Below are 17,628 nucleotides of genomic sequence, written 5' to 3' on the forward strand. Positions count from 1 at the left end.
TTCGTCAGGTGAACGATGTGAAAATGAAATCCTCGAAATGAAATCGCATTTATAATTCACAGAACAATGCTTGGTGAGTACAGACAGTTTTTTCAACTGCCCGTTGCCAAGGCAATCAGTGTGCAGACAGACAGGTGTTACCTGCCAGGTCTCACAGAATATACAAATCACCAAAAAAAAACAACAAACAAACAAAAAACAGAGATAGAGGGGTAGAAACACTATCTGTTTTTTTTTTGTTTGTTTGTTTTTTTTGGTGATTTGTATATTCGGAGACCTGGCAGGTAACACCTGTCTGTCTGCACACTGATTGCCTTGGCAACGGGCAGTTGAAAAAACTGTCTGTACTCACCAAGCATTGTTCTGTGAATTATAAATGCGATTTCATTTCGAGGATTTCATTTTCACATCGTTCACCTGACGAAGGAGGAAGCCTCCGAAAGCTTGTGAATTTAAAATAAAATTGCTGGACTATAACTTGGTGTTGTAAAATTGTTTACAATTGTCAACCCCAGTCCATCACCGGCATCTCCACATCATGACTTTCTTGTAGTCATCGGCAGGTTAGGAGTTGACATTATGAAATGCCTTGCAAAACAGTACTAGAATTTAACTCTCAAATAATCTTAATTCAAAGAGAATGTACTGGGCAATAGATTAGTTTAGATATAAATTATAAACGTGTGCACACAAACAGGTCAAAGCTCAAGGCATTAAAAGCGACTGTGATTTACTTCTGCGAGTACAAAACAATGCTGGGTAATCTGTGTAAAGACTCTGCTAAAGCTTGCATAATACTACTGCACGTATTAGGGATTGATCAATTGGCTTTCTTGCATAAAATCTTCTACAGGAAATCTTTTAAACACTTCATTAATAATTTATCATACAGAACAGGTCTTGTGTAAGCCAAGATTAAATTGATACTGGTTGCTTTGGGATAGAACATTAATGAATGTGTTCATTTCTGCCACTAGCTTTTTTCTATAAACCCTAAAATGGCTCATCTGTATCCTTTTGTCTGCAACAGAGAGAGATGGATAGAAGATGAAGCAAGGGAGTATGGGGATCAAATGGTGTTAAAAGTAGAATCTAGTGAAGCAGGTTGCTTTGCTATTTACTTTAAGGGATTTATGGAGTCTGCAAATAAGTTTTATATCCAGGGATTATTAAACTGAGTTAAAAGGCAGAGTTGGAATTTAACACTAGTGACCAACAGCATGTTGATATTTAACTCTAACACTGACTGCAGAGATAGATAAGCGCCATCTGATGCCCAGAGTAATAAAAGTAAATGATTCAGAGATGTTGGGTGAGACACACTCAGTTCTGGTGTCAGACAGGATGGGTTGAAATTTGCAAATCCCCACCTTGAATAGCCCAGAAAAACTGTTACTAGGAAGAGGCTCAATCGGAGGTCATTATTTATGCTTCCAGGCTTCCCACGTGCCAGCCAGCCAGATTGACAGACTGGCTGCCTGTCGGGAGGGAAGGGAGCCGCGAATCGGAGAGGAGGGAGAGATCGTGGGCCAGGAGAACATCGGGGGGGGGGGGGGGGGGGGGCGCGGTTCGGGGAGAGAAAGAGGTGGCTAGGTCAGAGACATCGCTGGGGGGAACGGAGGTTTTGACCGTAAGACCCACCTCCTGCTTCCTCGGCCCTATTCCCACCAAACTGCTGACCATCCAATTTCCCTTCATGGCTCCCATGCTGGCTGATGTTATTAACGGTTCCCTGTCCTCAGGTACTGACCCCCCTCCCCTTCACATTTGCCCTTGACTCCTCTGTTCTTGCAAACAACCGCCCATCTGCAACCTCCCTTTCCTCTTCCAAGTCCTTGAACGTGTTGTCGCCTCCCAAATCCATGCCCATCTTTCCTGCAACCTCTCCAATCGTGATTCCACCCCTGCCACAGTACTGAAACAGCCCTTATCAAAGTCACAAATATCATCCTATGTGACTGTGACCATGGTAAACTATCCCTCCTCATCCTTCTCAACCTGTCTGCAGCCTTTGACACAGTTGACCACACCATCCTCCTCAAATGTCTCTCCTCTGTCATCCAGCTGGGTGGGACTGCTCTCACCTGGTTCCATTCTTATCTATCCAGTTATAGCCATGGAATCACCAGCAATGGCTTCTCTTCCCACTCCATTACCTCTGGAGTCCCCCAAGGATCTATCCTTGGTTCCCTCCTATTTCTCATCTACGTGCTGCTCCTCAGCGACATCATCCGAAAACACAAGGTCAAGTACCACATGTATGTTGACGACACCCAGCTCTACCTCACCATTGCCCTGGTTACCTCTAGACTCAACTATTCCAATGTTCTCCTGGCCGGGCACCCGTCTTGTACCCTCCGTAAATTTGAGCTCATCCAAAACTCTGCTGTCCATATCCTAACTCGGACCAAGTCCCGTTCACTCCTGTGCTCGCTGATCTACCTTGGCACCCTGTCCGACAATCCCCGATTATAAAATTCTCATCCTTGTTTTCAAATCTCTCCATGGCCTTGCCCCACCCTACCTCTGTAACCTCCTCCAGCCCCTACAACCCTCCGAGATCTCTGCGCTCCTCCAATTCTGGCCTCTTGAACATCCTCTATTTTCATCGCTCCATTTGACCTCAGCTGCCTAGGCCCTAAGCTCTGGAATTTGCTCCCCGAGCATCATCCCCTCTCCACCTCGCTCTCTCTTCCTTTAAGATGCTCCTCAAAACCAATCTCTTTGACCAAGCTTTTGGTCACGTGTCCTAATATCTCCAAGTGGCTCGGTGTCAAATTTTGTTTGATAATACTCCTATGAAACGTCTTGGTATGTTTTACAGCGTGAAAGGTGCTGTATAAATGCACGTGTTGGTTGTTCAAAATTATGTGGGGGTTTGATAGAGTAGATAGGGAGAACTGTTTCGCTGGCTGGAGGGTGGATAACCAGAGGACACAGATTTAAGATAATTGGTAAAAGAACCAGAGGTGAGAGGAGAATTTTTTTTTTGCAAAACAGCGAATTGTTACAATCTGTAACGCACTTCCTGAAAAGGTGGTGGAAGCGGATTGAACAGTAAAGGGATTTGAAAAGCAAAAATTTGCAGGGCTATGGGAAAAGAGCAGGGCAGTGGGATTTATTGGATAGCACTTTCAAAGAGCCGGCACAGGCATGATGGGCCACCTTCTGTGCTGTAAGATTGTATGATGTGGGGCATCCTAGCTGCATTAAAATCCTGAAACTTGGTCAAAGCACAGTGGGGTTGAGATTCCGCTCATTTCCACCGATAATATCAGAACAATCTGAGCGAATCAGCCGAACCAGCGCAAAAGATCGGGAGTTTTCAACCTAAGTGAGTTACGCCCAAAAACACGCGCGCATCTGAAACCTTGAAGTCGTGTCCCTACTTAATGCCGGCGGGCGGCTTGTTAAAGGGACAATGCACCTCATTGTGATAGTTGAGACACTTCATTTTCTGTGGATTATAAAGGTAAAACATATTTAACCTTTCCTGCACGGGCTTCCCAACGTCTGATTCTCGTCAGGTGAGAGGAGGCGGGACGGGCCGTATCCATGAGGTGAGTGCCTTTATTACACTGCTTGTGGGCCTGGAGGAGCAGGAGTCCTTCATCCAGGCCCAACAAGCTCACCTGGTGCAATTGGATCATCAGATCTGGCGATGAATGACTAAACCAGTTGTCTACCATAAATGGTCAAGTCTACATCCCTTAGACTTAAGGGAGCGAAGATGGGGGCCGTACCAGGGATAACAACCAAGGTGAGAGAGTGTAATGGTTTTAATGGGGACAAGGGCATCAAAAACGGAGGTGAGGGTATGATTGAGCGCATCGGCAGCTGCAGAAATGTCGTGGTGAATGGAGAGCTAAAGGCTAGACAGTTGTGAATTTGAAAGTGAACACCTCTATTCAATCTCCTCTTAACTTTCTCTGCTCCAAGAAGAACAATCCTATCTTTTGGAGTCTCTCCACAAAATTGAAGCCCCTGATCCCAGGTATTATTCTAGTAAGTACCCTCTGCACTCTCTCCAAGGCCTTGACATCCTGAGCAATATCCTACTGACACTCACTTGTCTCAGCTCACATAAGAACCATTTGAGTGAGGTACCAGAACGGCTGCAGCCTCTAAATTGTGCCGCAAACTGAGTCAACGCCTTCAGAAGGGGGAGAAAATTTGAAGGGACGGAATAGACCAAGGAATAAACAATAAAAAAATTTAACAGAATTATTGGTGCTGTAGTTTTTTTGCTTGCTCTTCCTTCACTTGGCAACTGCCCATGGTGACATGACTGAAATCAGGAGCTCACCGTGTGAGGAATCACATGGCGTAAATGTGAGCCTTTTTTGTTCCCTCTCCCAACTCAGTTTGGGGCAAGGATTCGGAGGTCGTGACTGCCCTCTAACACTTCACTCAAGTGGTCATCCCTCAAAGTGCAGTTAAGCAAGACATTGGTTACAATTGCGGCCCTTATTAGAGTTTTTTTGAGGATGTAACTAGCAGGGTAGATAAAGGGGAACCAGTGGATGTAGTATATTTGGATTTTCAAAAGGCATTCGATAAGGTGCCACATAAAAGGTTGTTACACAAGGTCAGGGCTCATGGGGTTGGGGGTAATATATCAGCATGGATAGAGGATTGGTTAAAGAACAGAAAACAGAGAGTAGGGATAAACGGTTCATTCTCAGGCTGGCATGCTGTAACTAGTGGGGTGCTGCAAGGATCGGTGCTTGGGCCTCAGTTATTTACAAACTACATTAATGACTTAGATGAAGGGACTGAGTGTAATGTATCCAAGTTTGCTGACAATACAAAGCTAAGTGGGAAAGTAAGCTGTGAGGAGGACACAAAGAGTCTGCAAAGGGATATAGACAGGTTAAGTGAGTGGGCAAGAAGGTGGCAGATGGAGTATAATGTCGGGAAATGTGAGGTTATTCACTTTGGTAGGAAGAATAGAAGAACAGAATATTTTTTAAATGGTGAGAAACGATTAAATGTTGGTGTTCAGAGAGACTTGGGTGACTTGGGTGTCCTCGTACAAGAAACACAAAAAGTTAGCATGCAGGTACAGCAGGCAATTAGGAAAGCAAGGGGGTTGGAGTACAAGAGTAGGGAAGTCTTACTACAATTGTACAGGGCTTTGGTGAGACCTCACCTGGAGTACTGCGTACAGTTTTGCTCTCCTTATCTAAGGAAGGATATTCTTGCCTTAGAGGCAGTGCAACGAAGGTTCACTAGATTAATTCCTGGGATGAGAGGGTTGTCCTATGAGGAGAGATCGAGTAGAATGGGCCAATACTCTCTGGAGTTTAGAAGAATGAGAAGTGATCTAATTGAAACATAAGATTATGAGGGGGCTTGACAGGGTAGATGCTGAGAGATTGTTTCCCCTGGCTAGAGAGTCTAGAACTAGGGGGCATAGTTGCTGGATAAGGGGTTGGCCATTCAAAACTAAGATGAGGAGGAATTTCTTCACTCAGAGGGTTGTCAATCTTTGGAATTCTCTACCCCAGAGGTCTGTGGATGCTGAGTCATTGAGTATATTCAAGGCTGAGATGGATAGATTTTTGGACTCTAGGGGAATCAAGGGATATAGGGATCGGATGGGAAAGTGGAGTTGAGGTTGAAGATCAGCCATGATCTGACTGAATGGTGGAACAAGCCCAAGGGGCGGTATGGCATACTCCTGCTCCTATTTCTTTTGTTCTTATGAGAAAGATATGTCCCAACAAGTGGCCTGTGTCCCTGGAACTATACTGCAGCATCCATCACTGATGCAGATTGGGAAGGTGGGAGAGGGGGGAATTAAGGGTGTAGATTGGAACCCAATCAGGTGACCAAGATGGCATAACATGATATGAGACGCTTAAGGTGACAGTGCACTCTGGTAATTGCCCCTCCTGTGGGCTAATCACAATTCCTACTTGTATGTGAAGGTTAAAATGAATGAGGAAGAGTTATGTTGAAAGTCACTATGAAATCAAAATGAACTCTCAACAAAAATGTTTATTCAAATTGTCTCCAGTATTCTGCATGTTGTAAAACATGTATAGCAGTAATTTTCTAAATGCCACTCTAAACTAATGCAGCTATGACTCAACACTTTGTAGCAAGTACAGAAAGACGGGTGTGAACTATGCAGACTGACTGCTTTGTGGAAAGATGTACATTGTGCAATTGGTTATAGGCCCATCAATAAGTGGGGGGGGGGGGGGGGGAAAGAAAGTGTTTATACCTTGGTTTTGAAACAATGATTAATTTCCTAGTATAATTCATCCCTTTTAGATATTCCCGCGAATAGTTGAACACCGAGTCCCAGTCAAGAGGGGAACAAAGCAATGAAACAACATCTGTGCTGATTAAAAAAAGGCCACAAAGTGGCCAAAGTGATGAAGAAATCATTTCTTGCCAAGGATACTTCAAAGAAACTGAAGTCATTGTCATTTATGCCAGAATTTAGGAGTTGAATCATATTAACTTTCTAATAGCCTGAAATATTGAGCAAGTTTGATTATGATTCTTGAATACAACACCGTCACTTCTGACCTAATTTACACATCATGGTTGGGTAAGAGTTATTTGTCAAAAATCAAAAATCTTGGACACATTCATCAGGGTTTCTGATACGACTGGCAGTTATGTAATTCAGTATAATGTGGAATTGATCTTCCCTCTGTGCTACTGATTGTTTAATTCATTGTCTCTCACATGAATAATTGCATTAAACATGACTCCTAACAAGTCACTTTTCTGTCACCATACCATCCGATGTATTTTAGCATGCGCATTCATAGATGTATTTTGTTCCAAGAATCCCCCAAATTAAGAAAACAGTTCTTTAACTGCTCATTTCTCTCATAACGTTTTAGGCCCCCCCCCCTCTTTGGAGATGTACGATTTTTGGACAAAAAAGGTAAAGTTCATATTTGCAAGTTAGAATTTCAATATATCATCCTTTTTACAAATTGTCCTGTCACACAAATAATCTGATTTTGAACATCAATTACATCCTAAACCAGAGACACTAACAGCAATAAATCAGAGCTTTACCTTTTTGATGAAAGTATTTCCGATAATAATAAGCTCCGAGGTCCACATGTTCCACAATGTATCTCTTCACTTTGTCACAATGTACTGCCAAGTTTTCCTTTGATATCTCCAGCACAGCAACTCCTGCATTTGTACAGTGGGAGCTCAGGGAAGATTCAAAAGAGGTGCCTTCAAATCCACTCAGTGACCCAGAACTTGACCGGGATAGGCTTATCTTGCGCTCTCCTTCTCCACCAATCTCATTCCTGAAGTACGAACAGCTCAGCACAAGCTCGTTGCTTTTCTCGTCTCCATAGTCTACATTGAGATTCTCTTTAGAGTTCAGGTCTTCTGTGCTGCCTGAGGGAGAGCTGAAGCTGACCGAGTGCGCCAGCGGTCCAGCAGCCAGTGATGCGGCAGCGGCTGCAGATGCCCCTGTTGTGGTGTTCCTTCTCTTAATAACACTGTGCCTGGTCATCACGGCTTCATTCAAGTCAAACAGCACACTCTGCACGTCGTAATGAGCAAAGCATTTCTGGCAAGCCCAGCCCTTCACGCTGTCCTCTGATTTGCTGTCCTCAAAATCAGTCGACTTGCCTAGCTCGCTTTCACCTTTGGCATTGCGCAATTTGCGGAAAATGGAAGAATCCCCCGTCTCAGACTTCGATCGCCTCTTAAGTGGTTTCTCTCTCTCTTTATGCAGCGGCCTGGGGCTCCCTCTGTGTGCAAAGAAACCATCCACAAAATCATGTTTGGAGCTTTCAATATTTGAACCATAGGCTTTACTGGCTTCTGCCTTTAGTAGTTCACTGAGCTGTTCTGGAGCTGGGCTTCGCTGATCTGTCTGTTCATTTCTATATCCCTTTAGCAAATCAAAAAAACTGTCTCCTGACAATCCATGTTTGTCAATGGAGGAAGTGCTGCCATATTCACGGTGAAGAGTAGGTCCCATTTTGTGATTCAGTGCTCCATACTCCTCGGCTCCATCCACATCCAGCTCACTGATTGTGATGTCACTGTTACTGCGCTGTCTTATTCTGCGAAGGCTCTTTGCAGGGGATTGGAGATAACCATCTGGTGTAAGAAACCTAGAATCCAAGTTCTCCATTTCTTGTGCCTTGCATTGCATGTAATCACTGTGCATCCTTCTTGACGCCAAAGATTCCAGAGAATTTTGATTACTTTGGCTCAACCGGCTATTTGGGCTACTAGAGTGGATAGACATGACCGTGCCATCTGGACTGCCTGCAGAATCTTGGTCACTTGTTCTACAAGGCTCCTTTGCCATGTCCTTTCTAGGAGGCCAGTCAGCAATCCTTGCCCGAACACCCATTTTAGGCACACCTGGCATTGCACCAACATGGTGGGCACTTTCACTTCGCGGTGGCCCCGTCAGACCAGATGAACTAACTGTGCCATTCGGTGTTCGGAATCGTCGTGCGTAAAAGTCATCCGAACGTGCACAAATGGTCAGTTCCGGGCCGATAATTGAAGTGGCACCAATACCCACCCTTTCAGTCTGGGAACGTTTTAAACTGGTCATACTCCACACTTGTTTCTCTCAACAGCTTCCACTAAACATACAACCATCTCTTTCATAAGTAGGAATCTCCTTGAGAATAACTTCCAAGCAAGTCAAGTTGAAGATAAAAGTTGTCTACTATTTTCTGTTACTCTGCAGTATACTTTTCACATAAAAACATCTTCGTATTGTTTATAATACGAGCTTCTGTCTAATGACCCATGTGACATCTTCACAATGTAGAATTTACACAGTATGATTATTTAACTGTGTCATGGCTTGAGGACAACCTGAAAAAAGAACAAAAAAATGCATTGGTGGTCTTGTTTCTACTATGTTTTGTAAAGCACTTTGAAACATCTACCAAAATGCAATATACTACAGATGCTGGAAATCTGAAATAAACGCAGAGAATGCTGGAAACACTCAGCAGATCACTCAGCATCTGTGGAGAGAAAGGTAGGGTTAACATTTCAAGTAGACAACCTTTCATCAGAACTGAAACATCTTGCGTACATGGAGTGTCATAGAAAAACAAGTTGTCGTTGTTTAATGACCTGAACATATCAGAACAAAAATTAGACTTTTATTCCCACTGAGTGGCTCACAGAATAGCCCAGCCCTGCTTGCTTCACTTTTTCCAATGATGTCCCCAACATATGGCTAATTCTGTGGTAGGAAAGGAAGTAATTAAAAAAACAAGAGGGGGGCAACAGTAGGCTGTAAGAGGTTCGGAGTTGAAGATTAAGGTGAACTCAGTGAAATGGAAAAAGACTGCAGCAAGGGATGAGGAAAAACAAAGAGGGTGCTGGAAAATCTAAGTCAGAGGGAACCCTGGAGAGGATCAGCAAATAAAAGATAGAAAATATCAACCCTTCATTGCTACAAAATGTTGTAAGCTGTACATGCGCTGCACAAACTAAAAAGAAAATGTGAAGATCACTGGTCCTTTTTGACAGTAAAGGTCACCAATATAAATTGCCATGCTTTTATTATTTTTTGTACCTGTTATTTTCTTTTCAAAAGCTTGACATTTCAGGAACAACCTTACAGCCATTTATAAAATCCCCTTTCTACTGTCAATACAAAATGTTGAGTAATTACTCACTTAAAAATACTATAATGTCATGCCTCCACAAGTTTTCACCTCCTGTCCTGATGAGGAGGATTCATGCACACTGAAAACCTTCCAGCTCAACCAAACCGATCAAACCCACCCCAATACTGGACATCCATGCACATGCATTTTTCAGCAGATATCACTGGACAGTGAATACGAATGAGAACTCTGGCCCATTTTATTTCCCCTTCCATACCCGAAGGACAAAGGTACCAATTGTGACACCACCACCCTAGCTGAAGTAACTCTGCTCAGACCAGGGATCAAACCTATGATGTTAATTCCATGTATGGCTCAGTAGGACACAGCACCTTTACACACAACCATCTGAGGAACCCAAAATACCATGATTCAAATGGCAAACCCAGGGTAGCAAAATGTCCACCAGCAATTCACTAAGTGTGCTCGTGTTCTGCTCGAGTGCTGTGTTCCTGTTTTGTGTTTTTGATAGCTATCCATGGCTGTCAGCACAAAAAGGTACATAAAAGGAAAAATAGAAAACTAAGAAATTACAAACAATGAAGTAACTTGTTAATGTTGTAACTAATACTTTGATTAGTGTGTGTAATTTGCAGACCACAAAGGACATTATCTTTCCAAACCTGGGTTGGTTGTGTATGAAGAAAGCACTTGAGCTGTTTGACACCAAGCTTAAGTGCTGGCAGTACTGGTCTGTCACTGATAGTGGTGAGAGTAATGTGAAGTGATGAAATAAGAGTATCATAGACTTGAGTAGAACTTTTCCAAGAGTGAATTGGTGCCAATATTTTAAACAAGCTGGCTGACAATAATGACTAACTTTTTATACAGGATGAACAAACTAAGACACTAACATCTTTCAGGGTTGGAAATGACAACAACTGTAAGGAGTATCAATTCAACCAGCTGAAGCATTGCTGCTTGTAACACACTGTAGACAGTATTATTCTATATTTAATGCTGATTATCTGCCAATACCTGCATTGAAGAATATTCACAGAATACAAAAACAGAAAAACAGATCCATTTTCCAGTCGAAGCGCCATTGAACAATCTCAAAGTAGATAAGCTGATGGCTGTTGATTGATGTCAATCCAATGTATTATTTCCTGTTATGGACTCCCAGTAAAATCAGCTGGTTTTGATTCTTTGAACCCATGTCCATGCCAAATTACTGATCAAGCTACAATGCAACTTCAATTACAAAGATTTTTTTTTAAAAAAGATCTCATGATTTTTTTTGTCTCCTCTCTCTTCCAAATCAGCCAGTTTCCAACCATCTTTCTCCACCTTGGAGGACAGTTCTGTCCAAGTCAAGCACCACTCCTCAACTGCTACTGCCATCACTCATGACTCAAGCTAGCAAAGTCAGACAATGTCACATTTTCCCATTTCTTCCCAGATGAATGGCTGCACTTCGACAGGTCACAGCAAAGCTAACAAGAGCTCACCTAGCCTGGGGGCAAAAATTTCAAGTGACAGGCTTCCCCAGAATTCAAAGTCACGATCCTCTGCTTAGGAATGAAGGGCGCTAAATTGAGCCGTGTAGCGCATGTTGTTTCAGCGTTACACGGCCTCTCCAACATCCAAGATGGCATCTTGGCTGCACACGCACTTTTCCAGCGTGACGTGCGCCGGACGCCATCTTGGTATAGGAGTTAGCGCATGCGCAAATACCGAACGCCAGAAGCATTTAAAGTAAGGAGAAAATGGATACAATCAGTGTGCAATGCTGATTGAAAGTGATAGACACCATTTTGGGACTTATTGCTCAACTCAATGCACAGTCTTAACCCCGACCATCTGAATGAGGCTTATAGAGTGCCTGCAGGACCCCCCACCAGAGCTATTTAAAGGGACCATGCAGGATTTACAGGTTAGTGGTTGGATTATTGCTTCTGGCTGCTAAGACATTTGTAACTGTTTTTGGAGGTCTCCTAGATTTGAATACCAGGACTAGGGGACACAGTCTAACATGTAGAGCCAGGTGATGCAGGAATGAATTTAGGAAACGCAAAGGGTGGGAGAAGTTTGGAACGCTCTTCTGTGAATGTTAAATCTGAGATAGATTTCTGTGAACCAAGGGTATTAAGGGATATGGGGCAAGGCGGGTGTATGGAGTAAGATCACAGGTCCATTGATCTCATTGAATAGCGGAACAGGCTCGAGAAGCTAAATGCCACTGCTATTTGCTGCCTCCTGATATAAGCCACCTTCTCCTGCAAAAAAGGGGCACGTGTGTCTGGGTGATGTGTCTGTCATAGTTGAATAGCTGCCAGTGCGTGCGGCCTGAGAGTTGTGGGTGGGCGGCTTGCAGCAGTGGTAATGTGTAAGGGTGAGAGGAAGCATCTAATTGGAAGAGTTGGGTACTGATGGAAAGAGTTTGTTGGTATGTGGGTGATGGTGGGTGTAGTGCGTGGTGCAGTTGGTAGGAGACACCACTTGACAGTTGACCTCACTCACCTTGCCCACTCATGTCAAAGCATTGAACTTCTTCCTGTACTGCATCCATGTTCATGATGCTATGCGCCTGGCATTGACTTCGTCCTCCGCTGCCTCTTGGGTATGTCTGGAGGGCCTCTTGCGCGCGCGCGCCCCACCCCCGCCGCGGATATAGGATGTCCCTCCTTCTGTCCACCTCTTGCACCAAGGCCTCTAGTGCATCAGCAGAGAACCTTGGTGCACGCTCTCTCGCAGGCCTGGTACCAACTCAGATCGGCAAATTGGTGAGGTCTGGCATGCAGATTGGAAGATGTGGGATTTCATAGTGCGCAACGTTTATTCAATGTTTTAACATAACTCATCAGTTTGTAAACATGGGGACGGGAGCTGCATCAGTGTTTTGCTTGTGCGATGTCTGATCTCTGCTCAGACTCAGTGCAGACAGCAGACTGTTACTTTCAGCAAATAACAGGTGGCAGCTACCTTTAAAGAGATTTTTAAAGAGACAGCCTGCCTTTAAGAGTTTGGGGCTCCCTTGTTGGTGGAAAGTGCGAATTGCATTGAATCCTCGTGTCAACGCTCATTCGGAATGCTGCTTGAAGGCAAGTCCTCAGGCCTCACAAAAGTCTCGTCCTGCCTGCGCTGGGGCCATTGGGCGCGGGGTAATAGTGGATCGCGCCACCCCCGCCCAATAATAGGTCCTATCCAATTCTTTCCCCCCCCCCCTTACCCCGGGAGCGTTTAACTACTGAAATATCTGGCATATTAGTTGTGTATTTATGCCTGTTATTCTATCCTCTAATTACAAAGATGTGACTTGTATAGTGCTTCAAACACCAACAAAATAAAGGAGCAACTTAAACAACAGAATTTATGGCAGTTAGAGCACTGGATTGCTTTCAATTGCAACACAGTTTTCAAAATCATCCTTTTCATCTTCAAAAAGTTTGTCAGTCTTGATGAGGAAGAAAGCTATCGTCTTAACTCCTCAACAAACAGCTGAAATGATTCAGTAATAGGCAAACAAAAGCAATCACAAAATATACATAATAATCAGCAAGGCGTAAATCTGAAAGGGATTCTAGCTTCTGGAAATCACCGAGTGTTCAGAATCTGTTAAATGGGCAGCAGTAAATCTACAGGTACAGGTAGAATAACGCCTATATCATTGGTCTAGCAACCCAGAGGTCATGAGTTCAAATCCCACCAAAGCAACTTGTGAAATTGGGCTCGCATCAGAAGAACTGACCATGGAAGTTGCTAGATTGTTGTAAAAACCAACTGGTTGAGTCCCTCCTTCAGGGAAGGGTAACTGCCACTCCGCATGGTCTGGCCTACAGGTGACTCCAATTTCACTCTACTTGTTTGATTCTTAATGCATTCTGAAGTTACTCAGATTGTAAAAACAATCACTACGAAGCAAGACGACAACTAGGGATGGGCAACAAATGTGGCCTTGCCAGTGTTGTAAACCTCCAGAAAACAAATTAAAAAACGTGAATTGTAGGTTATGCAAATGAACAGTGCAGTTATATTGCTGAACAAATTTTGATAGACACGGTTAACTTGCAATTTACTAACGCCAACCCACCCGTGTACAGCAGTATCAGCCATTACTGGTGAGCATCTTATATTTATACAGGATATATTAGTGTGGTGGTTATATTACAGGAGTGACAAACTAGGAGGCCTTGACTAGTAAGAGAACGTAAGATTAAATATCCCAACAGCAGTTTGAGAATTTGAACTCAGTCAATAAAAATCTGGAAATAAATAAAAGCTGGTATGAACGAAAGTGACCTCAAAGGTGTCGTAAAATAAAACTTACGTTTATAAAGCACCTCCTCACATCTTTCAGAAACTTCACAAACAGAAATGCGATGAATGACTAGTTGATCCATTTTTGTTTGAGGAAAGGCACCAGGATCCTGTTGTGGTTCCAATAATGCCATGGTTCTTTCAACATCTATCTCGGCCATCACTACAGGCAGACAGGGATTCAGTATAATGTCTCATCCAAAGGTTGCACCTCTGACAACACAGCATTCCTTCAATTCTGCACTGGAGCATCAACTTTGATTATGACATCAAGTGCTGGGGTGGAGCTTGAACTGACTACCTTCTGCCTCAGAGATAAAGAGCGTTGCCAGTGGAGCCAAGCTGGCAATAATTAATTCAGGAATGTTACAATAATGGGGGGGGGGGGGGGGGGTGGTAAATCGGTCCAGCAGATCATCAGGTTATCACCAACCCAAGAACTTTGCTATAAAAGGCCTGGCAATGTTAATACAGATGAGTAATCACTAATAAATCACCCAATGGTTAAAGTAATGCAGATGGGTTTCCAGATATCTGCCAGGAAAGTTGACTCATTTGTTTTCATATTTAAAACACAGGATCACACCACACCACATTTTATTTCTCAGGGTATGCTTCCCTCCCATTTTCCACTTCCTGGTCTCACCAAAGACACACACTTTCAGTGCCAAGAGAGGACACAGCCAACCTTTCCCTATGGCACTTTTAAGCTGTTTGCTTGAAGGTCTGTGCAAGGTGGGCCTGATGACAACTCCCCCTCCCCATGAGGGTGCGTCTGACTCTGGGTGCCCAGAAAACCCAGTTAAAATGCAGTCAGCATATTAATTTGCCACGTCATTAAATTAAATTTTCTAGATCTGCATTGCAATATGGAAACCAAAATTAAACATGTGACAGTGTTGTTATTCTGAAATTATTCCATTGCCCAAAGTTTGTACCCCACTTTGAGCGATACAAGCTTGGCTAGTTAGAACTCTGAACAGTTGCTGGAGGGCAAGGAACTAGGCAAAGGGGATACTCTGCCTATGACTCTGATATGTAAAGTGGAATCCCATTCAATTCTCCTTAGATTATATATTTTTTTCTTCTAAAAGCAATGACCATCAGTGAACAGGTTTTGCCACTTCCCAGCGCTTACACACGAACGGGCAATAAAACAGAGATGCCTGCTGCTGACATAAACACCACCTAAGGTTTTGCATAAGAGCTCATCCCAGGCAGGACAATGATATATATATTTTTTTTTAGGAACAGGAAAAGCTATTAGGCCCTTTCTGAGTGGGTTGAGGGATAGTGTGTCGGGGGGTGAGATCGTGGGAGGTAGGGGGTCGAGAGATCGTGGGTCCCGGAGTTTGGGGGGGGGGGGGGGGGGTGGAGGAGGAAGGAGAAGAAAAGAAAAGAAAGAAAGCAAGCAAGCGTGGGCTCGGGGCTCGAGAGGTAAATACTCCTGCTCCTCCTGGCCCACAAGCAGTGAAGGCACTTAACTGCTGTTTCCAGCCATTATCGCCTCTCAAGCTGCCGTGTTTCCTGAGCCCTGGGAAACCCGGCCCGCAGCCGTTGAATCTAAAAGCCTGCTAAAATTTGAAGCATGCAGCCTCATTAAAGTATTTAAATCACGGACCTGCCTCTGGACTGCAGGTTGGTCGCTCGCCTCCCAAAATCGTCTCCCTTAAAACTGGAAGGTTGAGGTGGGTTGGGGTCGTGCTTCCGATTTTTGAAATTTTATCCCCCATCCCCCGCCCATCCTTGGGAATTACAATTCCACCCTGATTCAGTGGCCCAAGACAGATAACAATCCACACATCTACCTCTTAGGTGAAAAAGTTACTCCTGACTTTCCCACCTACTGTTTCCAAGTTTAAAATTTTTATCTCCTGGTATTTAAACCTTTCCCCACAGTGAAGAACATTTAATAGCGTGAGTACGTCATAAAACTACTTACTGCAGTTTTCAAGCTATAGGATACACTATTACCCATTAGGTTAGGCAGGTACGAATGTATAGCAATCCCCTATACCTTCAGCTTCAAGCTCTCATAACAATCACAGCAACTGATGAGCAAATAGTCAAGTACAATCGATATTTGCATGAATAATCATACAAAATGAACTACAGTTGAAGACAACAGCAATACACTAGTGACCTGAAGGGAATCGGACAGGGTACATGTCATAAGTCTAAGGTGAAGAAGATCACTGCATGATTATACATGCTTCAGCTACCCAAGAGACAATAGGGCACTCTGCCTAAAGCTAATACTTATTTTATTAGTCTGCTGGACTTTAAACAACAGGAAACAGTTGCACCCTTCGACTAGACTGAAGCTACAACAACAGCTGTATTTGATATCAAGGATCAATAATCTTCATTTTACTGCTTCTGGGCATCAATATCAGACAACAGTGGCTGCTCGGCTGTCAAACTTACCATTTCAGTCTCAGGGCGTAGTAAGTGGTCTCCCTCACTGAAATACTATGACATGCTCCACCCATCACCTTGAGCTGTTATGTAAGCAATTTTATCTATGAGGAAAGACTGGATAGGCTGGGGTTGTTTTCTTTGGAACACAGGAGGCTGAGGAGAGATTTAATTGAGGTGTATAAAATTATGAGGGGCCTAGAGAGCATGGATAGGAAGGACCTATTTCTCTTAGCAGAGAGGTCAATAACGAGGGGGCATAGATTTAAAGTAATTGCTAGAAGGATTGGAGGGGAGCTGAGGAAAAAATTTTTCACCCAGCGGGTGGTGGGGGTCTGGAACTCACTGCTTGAAAGGGTGGTAGAGGCAGAAACCCTCATCACATTTAAAAGGTACTTGGATGTGCACTTGAAGTGTCATAACCTACAAGGCTACGGACCAAGAGCTGGAAAGTGGGATTAGGCTGGATAGCTCTTTTTCGGCCGACACAGACACGATGGGCCAAATGACCTCCTTCTGTACTGTAAATTCCTAGCACTAAAGATAATTGCAACCAACACATCAACAGAAGTTAAATATAATTTACATTACTCTTTCTATGATGTGCCCATCACCTGAAGCAGCTCTTTGTACTCAAGAGACAGCGTTAAAAATTCAGTAACGTAGATAGATAGATAAATTCAACCAACCACAGGAAAGATAGCATTACTGAAAAACAGCACATTCATTTTTGCAGAACCTCCCTTGTAGCCAGACAACACGGGCTGATACATGTATTAAAAAAGTCCACAGAATCCTCGAGGAGAAAAGCTGATCACCGAGCTGAAATAATGCAGTGATTTCACTGTGGCAGTCACAACTAAAAAGTATTAAATTCAATTTTTAATATATAATAATGGAATTAATAATCTATTAGTTGCAGTGAGCTTAATCTTACTGAAAACAATTTAAGGTTTGTTCTGCTTCTGAAATCACAGTGGTTAATGCAGTATTTATCTTATAATATTAACAAATCTGGTATACTACTTTTTTAAAAAACAATAAATAATTATAATATTGGGAGGAAAATCCAAAGCACTGCTTTCACCTCTGAACAGAAGTAAAAGCAAGATTAAAAACTCTTACCTAAAATGCTGGGGCAATAATAGGCTCCAGAGAAGTAAGGAACTCAATAAGGAATCAGTAACCAGTTAAAGCTTTTGACCCAGATAATCTGTTCAACAATTTGACAAATGCTCCAAGCATCCCCTTCAGAACATTAAACCTAACCCACTTTTGGTACAGATGCGTTCTGCTATGTTGA

At 43.3% G+C, this 17,628-nt stretch overlaps 1 protein-coding gene across 3 annotated transcripts in view; it reads right to left on the reverse strand.

Annotated features, from left to right (window-relative positions):
* Positions 1–17,628, reverse strand: part of sipa1l1 (signal-induced proliferation-associated 1 like 1) — a 348,364-nt gene that overhangs the window by 120,093 nt on the left and 210,643 nt on the right. For all 3 annotated transcript variants that reach the window (XM_067991257.1, XM_067991258.1, XM_067991259.1), the window contains one exon: positions 7,048–8,838. In XM_067991257.1, the coding sequence (XP_067847358.1) occupies positions 7,048–8,569 (1,522 nt within the window). In that variant the 5' untranslated portion in view covers positions 8,570–8,838. The remainder of the gene's footprint in view (positions 1–7,047; positions 8,839–17,628) is intronic.

Source organism: Heptranchias perlo, chromosome 10 (assembly GCF_035084215.1).
Source record: "Heptranchias perlo isolate sHepPer1 chromosome 10, sHepPer1.hap1, whole genome shotgun sequence".
In the NCBI taxonomy this organism is placed as follows: domain Eukaryota; kingdom Metazoa; phylum Chordata; class Chondrichthyes; order Hexanchiformes; family Hexanchidae; genus Heptranchias; species Heptranchias perlo.